Below are 7947 nucleotides of genomic sequence, written 5' to 3'. Positions count from 1 at the left end.
GTCAATCACCGCATTCTTATCGGCAGACTCAATAGCCTTGGCTTCTCAAATGACTGCCTCGCCTGGTTCACCAACTACTTCTAAGATAGAGTTCAGTGTGTCAAATCGGAGGGCCTGTTGTCCGGACCTCTGGCGGTCTCTATGGGGGTGCCACAGGGTTCAATTCTTGGGCCGACTCTTTTCTCTGTATATATCAATGATGTCGCTCTTGTTGCTGCTGGTGATTCTCTGATCCACATCTACGAAGACGACACCATTCTGTATACATCAGGCCCTTCTTTGGACACTGTGCTAACTAACCTCCAAACAAGCTTCAACGCCATACAACACTCCTTCCGTGGCCTCCAACTGCTTTTAAATGCTAGTAAAACTAAGTGCATGCTCTTCAACCGATTGCTGCCCGCACCCTCCCGCCCGACTAGCATCACTAYTCTGGATGGTTCTGACCTAGAATATGTGGACAACTACAAATACCTAGGTGTCTGGTTATACTATAAACTCTCCTTCCAGACTCACATTAAGCATCTCCAATCCAAAATTAAATCTAGAATCGGCTCCCTATTTCACAACAAAGCCTCCTTCACTCATGCCACCAAACATAACCTTGTAAAACTGACTATCCTACCGATCCTTGACTTCGGCGATGTCAATTACAAAATAGCCCCCAACACTCTACTCAGCAAACTGGATGTAGTCTATCACAGTGCCATCCGTTTTATCACCAAAGCCCCATATACTACCCACCACTGCGACCTGTATGCTCTCGTTGGCTGGCCCTCAATACATATCCGTCGCCAAACCCACTGTCTCCAGATTATCAAATAAGTCTTTGCTAGGTAAAGCCCCACCTTATCTCAGCTCACTGGTCACCATAGCAACACCCACCCGTAGCACGCGCTCCAGCAGGTATATTGCACTGGTCATCACCAAAGCCAACACTTCCTTTGGCAGCCTTTCCTTCCAGTTCTCTGCTGCCAATGACTGGAACGAATTGCAAAAATCTCTGAAGCTGGAGTCTTATATCTCCCTCTCTAACTTTAAGCATCAGCTGTCAGAGCAGCTTACCGATCACTGTACCCATACACAGCCAATCTGTAAAACCCGACTACCTCATCCCCATATTATTACTTACCCTCTTGCTCTTTTGCACCCCAGTATCTCTACTTGCACATCACTCCAGTATTAATGCTAAATTGTAATTATTTTTGCCTCTATGGCCTATTTATTGCTTACCTCCCTACTCTTCTCATATGCACACACTGTACATGGATCTTTCTATTTGTATTTTATTTTGTGTTATTGACTGTGCGTTTGTTTATGTGTAACTCTGTGTTGTTGTTTTTGTCGCACTGCTTTGCTTTATCTTGGCCAGGTCGCAGTTGTAAATGAGAACTTGTTCTCAACTTGCCTACCTGGTTAAATAAAGGTGAAATAAAAAAATAAATTGCACAGTCCCTCAACTTGAGACATCTGTGGCATTGTGTTGTGTGACAAAACTGCACATTTTGGAGTGGCCTTTTACTGTCCCCAGCACAATGGTCGAGCTGTAATGGTCGAGCTGTAATGGTCGAGCTGTTTCATCAGCTTCTTGATATGCCACACCTGTCAAGTGGATGGATTATCTTCATAAAGGAGAAATGCTCACTAACAAGGATGCAAACAAATTTGTSCACAACATTTTTGAGAAATAAGCTTTTATTTCAACTCATTAAACACGCGACCAACACATTACATGTTGCGTTTATATTTTTGTTCRGTGTAAATACCAGACACACATGTAGTTTTACTACTCTTGATAAATCCAATCCTGTATTATCAACATGTTTACTCAGTTATAACTCTGTTGGCTTTCTCAGTGGAAAGGTACAAAACAATACAATGCACTTCAGGTAGCCTGGTGGTAAGGAGCGTTGGGCCAGTAACTAAAAGGTTGTAGGATGAATCSCYRAGCTGACAAGRTAAAATCCCTAATTGCTCCAGGGTCGCTGTCAATAATGGCTGATCCCCTGGCTGTGGCCCCACTCTCAGTGGGAGAGGAATATGCAGAAAATCAATTTCACACCTGTGCAGGTTACCCACTTGTACATACAGTGAAACAGGACTATATAAGCACCCCTTAATTATTAACTTTGATTGAACAAAAGAGTCTGTCTCTGAATGAAGTCATCAGCARGTGTCCAACATTAATTGGAAGTTCTATCCTCTTGCTGGAGACGAGCTTGATAACAGCGTTTATTCTTCTGCGAACCGAGAGTCATGGAATTTCGGGAGGGAAGATCTGACAGAGAGCTCATTATTTTAGCAACAATAAGGTTCCGAAATGTGAAATCAATCAAAGTGATGTAAACAAGTATGCTATAATGGTCKATTTGAAACCCAAAACCTGTTACTTTTTTTCATTTAGCAGACACTCTAATCCAGAGCGATTTACAGTAGTGAGTGCATACATTTTCATATTTGTCCCCCATGGGAATCAAACCCACAACTCTGGTGTTGCAAGCAACATGTTCTACCAACAGAGCCATTGTTATAGGCTGATTCCAGATGTTTGTTTATTAATAATGTGAAGACCAATTAGTGGGAAGTATTGGAGTCAACATGGGCGAGCATTCTTGTGGAACACTTGCCACCTTGTAGAGTCCATGCCCTGACAAATTGAGGCTGTTCTGAAGGCAAAGGGGGGTGGAACTCAATATTAGGAAGGTGTTCCTAATGTTTTGTACACTCAGTGTATACTTCTGTGTAGCAAAGCCATTTTWTATGGACATAAAATAAAGTTGCTTATTTTCAAATAGCCTCAAAAATCCTCGGTATCAACAAAGCAAATACTCCACAGCAAAACACTACTAGTAGCTAGATATCATTTTAGTAGCAGAATACTCCCCTGACGCATTTGCTAGGGAGGGTGACATCAAATAGCACACTGCAACACCCATGCAGGATAACATGCAGTTGAGTCATAAATGTTAGTAAAATTATTTTTCATAAAGTAATCTTGGGGTTTTGTCCTTGACACAATTACAGTGCCACCCCTCTCAAAATGTATTTATTTTCTCCCAGCAGCTATCTTCTCTTTTATCGCACATAACTAGGGCCATGTTTTGGTCAATCATGTCACATGACCTAGATTTCTACTTTTATTTTAAGGTCTTTTCAGAAATGAGAATTAGAAAAAAACAATTAAGCAATTGTCTGAAGTATGGTGCTGTACCATCTGACATAAAAAGGGGGACAGTTTGATGAAAAAGCTTTAAATAAAAGGTTAAAATCCATGTCATGTGATTAACCAAAACACAGGGCTCCCTCCACAAACAATGTCAAATTTTAGATCATACACTGCCCCCTACTGATATGGATGAAACCGTTTCCACAACTAATAATATTGAAAAATAATGAGATGTAACGCTTTGTTAGAAAATATTTATTGAGACGTCATCAAAACAAAAWTTTTCAAGATACAACAATGTCCATTGGAGACAAATACAGGAGCGATTCAAATGTATCGTTGCTCATTTGACAGTCCAAAAGGTTCATATCAATAAAAGTGAACAGCTACATACATACATTCACCATAGACWAGTCTCTTTAAAGTGTTTCCATAGACATTACAGTCATACAGAACCCAGAGACTCATGTTCACATTATTCAAMCCAGTGGAGAGGAATAGGGACAAGTCAAACAATGMCCCTGACTTTGTGGGGAGGTGAGAGTTTACTGATAATAAGGGCGGTAGCGGGACTGATCGGGGTGATGGGGTCCAGGCATCTGGCCCTGAGGTGGGGGGCCCTGCATCCTTGGAGGAGGAGGCCCTCTAGGGGCAGGCCACATCCCAGGGCTCAGACCCCCTTGCTGGTTAAAAGGGGGACTGAGTGTGCCCTGGTCCTCAGGGAACTGCTGCATGGAGTTAGGGTTGTAGTGGTGGGGAGGGGGGGCGTTGACTGGAGGACCACCGTGTTGAGGTGGGGGGCCTGGAGGAGGGTGGTTCATGTAGGGAGGCATCTGACCCATGATGTGTCCTGGCGGGGGTGTAATGGGAGGGGGTGCGTTGGACATAGGCGGGGGAGGGCCGGCCTGGTTGTACACCATGTGGGGTGTCCCAGAGCCCTGGGGTGGGTGCTGCATGGGGTGGTTGATGGGTGGAGGGGGAGGAGGTGGAGGGCCGTAGTGCTGTTGCGGTGGTGCCATCATGTGGTGTGGGTGGGACACTACAGGCTGACCAGGGTAGTCCCCAGGGTGGTGGTGTGGGGGTGGAGCAGGGCCCGGGCCAGGAGGGAGAGGGTCACGGGAGGAAGAGGTGGAGGAAGAACCGGAGTCATCCTGGATTGGCACGGTGATGAGGTTGCTGCGTGCGCGTGTAGTTACGGTGGCAATGCGGAAGGTCTCCTGGGAAAGAGGAGGTGCATCATGGGAAGCCGGTGGTGGCTGACCGTAGGGGTCATGACCCCCGTGTTGGAGAGGGGGCGGGAGGTGCCCTTGGGCCTTGGGCAGGTGAGGCGGGGGCACACGGAAGCGGTCAGGGACCTCTGTGGATGGGGGAAGGTGCAAGGCATCCTGGCGGCTTGCCAAAGCCTTGGCTGCCCTCATGTGGCGGTGGTTGATGTGGGCTTGCAGGTCACGCTGGGAAAGGTAGGTGCGCTTGCAACCCTTCACAATGCTGCACATGTAGAGGGAGCCCCGCAGACACTGTTCGATGCGCTGGACCGAGTCTGTGCAGCTGAAGAGCTGCATACTAAACAACATAAAAGGTTTAGTTAGTAAGTGCAGTCAGCAACCACACAGCAACCACATATGCAGATGGTCAAAATAATTTAGAACAGCCAAATTGGTATAGATGACATCACACATGCCTTCAAGCTTTATCTTCTACCGAAACCAATCAGGTGGTTGTTCGACAAAACGAAGCGCCGGACGTCATTGATCATGTGCTTCTGATAAAGTGATATAAGCCTCGGCACACTGTTTCGAAGCAAACTGCTTAGCGACTTTGATGCATGCCCCGGGGCTCCGGTATCAAACGTAACGTCACTAGACACGGCTGTCGGAGTAAAAAAATAAATAAATGAAATACTCCAGTCTGAACTTAAACAACTACAACCAGTTAGAACGTGTGTAGAAATGATAATGAACATACTTTAAAAAATATATAATTGAATCTCTTTATTATTTTTGTTCAATCAAAGTATTTTTTTTATATAGCTATTAGCAGAGCTATTTAGCAGATCTGGGTGATTTTGTGGTCTCAAACAAGTGAGCTTATTAACATTATTCATCAAGAATATAGGAYTTTTTTTTAAATTATTGACAATGAAAAATGTGGGAATGTTTTTCTCTTGTCATATAATTGCTACCTTTACTATCAATATAGCATTCAAAATATTTTCTCAGATTGCATTAGGGATATTTTTTGTTTCACAATTGGGTTRCGACTGAGACAACCTGGTTGAATTTGGGTCCAGAGGCAAAACCAGTTGAGAACCACTGCACTAGTGGGTAGGTTAAAAATAAAAGTCAAGAGCTTACCCTGGGCACATCTTGTCTCCCTTCTTCTCGTGGAGCAACGCACACTCATAACAGAACACATGCTTGCATGGAATCTGGTGAGTTAATACAGATAACATTATAAGCTGCTGCACTCATAGCCTCTTACTATAAAAAAAAAWAATTAAGAGACACATAACACACTATGTAAAACGTGATCGAAGAGACATACCATGCGTCCATAGATCCTTATGGGCAGACCACACTTGTCACAAAAGTGTGCTGGAATGTCATCCTTTTCACCTATCAAATTCAACTGTGGGGAAAAGACCAAGAGGTCTATGACAMAGTAATGATGTAGGTGGAATGCATTCCTGCACCCCCCCCCCACCACAATAGAAATTGAAACACTACCTTAAAGTCCCAAAACATTTGCTGGGGGAACCTCCGTTGACTTGCAAACACATCCCCAGCCTTGGTACCACAATCGAACCTCTCCTCTTGCTTGAAGCTAAAACTCTCTAGAAACACAGATATGTTGCCTTACAGTAGTCCCATATGAAAGCTTGCTTCTATGACCTAGCAACAGGTTTCCCCATCCCAATCCTAGCCCTTGGAAATTAAAACAACGAGATGAGAAAGCACTTGTGGCTGGCTAACCTTCATCCCCAGCCTGGGGTTTGGAGGGCTGCCTGCCCATGGGTCTTTGTGTCCGGGTAGCAGGTTTGCTCCTGATGGTTGGTTTGGAGATGAGTTTGATGGGGATGCGTCTGCGGACATCAGGGCCCCCAAGACTCCCCGAGCCGTCCGTGCCTTGCAGGTCATTGTCTGTGGGGGGAACGATGGTTCATTCAAAATGTCAGTGACCAGAGTCAGTCATCTGCTAGCAAGCGAACATTTACATGGTACTTCCTACTAGCATTGACACTAAGTTGACAATCCACAGGTGATCAAAACCACGATAGTTTAGCAAAGCGCTAGTGTTTCATTTTAGCCAACGCTAACATTGTCTGGAGTTTCAGAAGTTGATGGGAGAATGCAAACCTTAGCAGGCACATAGTCTAAGCTACAAACATAGCATTATTTATTCTGAATATGTTGTCAAGGTTAGAGTACTGTCCTGACAATTTARGTTATTAGCTTAGCACTGSCAGATCAACTCCAACCGCCACTATTCTAAAAGTATAGCTAGCTAGCTACTACTGTAGCAACACAGATCTGTGGACGCTAACGCTAGCAATATATTAGCTCTTTAGCTAGCAGTGGGCTGGCAACGAGAGGTTGCTACAAGGCCGCAAATKTTGTACTTTAAACACTCCACTGATAATACTTGTAAAGTATAATTGAATATGAATACGTTTGAAAATTTAATCTATTTCGCTGTGTATCAAGTTAAATCTACTGATAGACAAATAAAACTAAAATACAGCTGAACCTGGAGTCATTTGTCGCTTACCACTTTGGTCCATAATTCACCGCAATGCAGTATGGGAAAGTATAATAAAAGGGGAGGAGTTGAGTTCAACCACTGAGGGGATGTCACCAGCACCACAGCCAAAGTCACAAACCCCGCCCATTTCTACAATTGACCTTTTTAAAATCTTAAACCTAACCTCAACCCTAACCACACTAACATTATGCTTAACCTTAAATTAAGACCAAAAAGCAAATTTTTGTATTTTTTCGAATTAWTTTTATTTTTATTAACAACAAATCAATACAGGAAGTACATGTGGAAACACAAGTATATATAAATAATATACAAAGGACAATTGGACTAAGGGGTACAATAATCACATTACACAAGGACCTTAAGGGACACACTTATAATTCACTTATACTACACTTATAATTCTAAAAGCTTTTTTGTTAGTATAGTATATAATTGTCTTAAAATACAGTTCAATTTATTTTTGTAAGGTAAGAAATGTGGTGTTTTGTTTGTAAATTTACATTTGTGACCATGAAACCAGCTTATTTCTATCATAGGTAAAGCATCCAAGCAGTACATCTCTCCACAATAGTGTACAATCTTCATAAATGTGTTCAATTATAAATCTACTGATGTCTTGCCACAGATTCCTTACATGAATACATTGCCAAATAAAGATGCAACACCGTTTCTGGGTGGTCATTACAAAAGGTACAATTTGAGTTGATGTTTTCCTTAAAATTCTTCATATAGTGGTTGGCAGGATAATATTTATGAATAATTTTAAAGGAATCTTCCTTAATTTTGTTAACAAGTAGGAATGTGTGTGGCAACATCCAAACTTTTTTCCAACAGATATTATCAATAAATCCATTCCAATAAGGCATGACATAATGTAGAGATACAACATCCTGCTGAAACAAGGTTCGTATTGCTCTGTTGTTGAATGGACCAAAAGAGAAAAAAATCTTTCATACTGATGAGTCAACAGGGTCAATGGAAGGTAGGCTCTGAGGGTCAGGTTCCTGAATAATAAA

The 7947-nt window shown here is 42.9% G+C and overlaps 1 protein-coding gene across 2 annotated transcripts; it reads right to left on the bottom strand.

Moving 5' to 3' along the window:
• Positions 1-3405: 3405 nt before the first annotated feature.
• On the bottom strand, positions 3406-7002 carry LOC111951533 (E3 ubiquitin-protein ligase Hakai). Of its 2 annotated transcripts, none has more exons than XM_023969706.1 (6): positions 6935-7002; positions 6139-6306; positions 5893-5999; positions 5711-5794; positions 5521-5594; positions 3406-4729 (listed from the first exon to the last, which is right to left on the bottom strand). In XM_023969706.1, the coding sequence occupies exons 1-6, from the start codon at positions 6945-6947 to the stop codon at positions 3712-3714; spliced, it is 1464 nt and encodes a 487-aa protein (XP_023825474.1). In that variant the 5' UTR covers positions 6948-7002; the 3' UTR covers positions 3406-3711. The 2 variants fall into 2 exon arrangements, with proteins under 2 accessions (XP_023825474.1, XP_023825475.1); XM_023969707.1 differs by lacking the exon at positions 6935-7002 and adding an exon at positions 6914-6932.
• Between the last annotated feature and the right edge of the window lie 945 nt (positions 7003-7947).

This window comes from Salvelinus sp. IW2-2015, linkage group LG24 (genome assembly GCF_002910315.2).
Source record: "Salvelinus sp. IW2-2015 linkage group LG24, ASM291031v2, whole genome shotgun sequence".
NCBI classification, from domain to species: domain Eukaryota; kingdom Metazoa; phylum Chordata; class Actinopteri; order Salmoniformes; family Salmonidae; genus Salvelinus; species Salvelinus sp. IW2-2015.
This window is presented reverse-complemented; position numbering and strand designations above follow the sequence as displayed.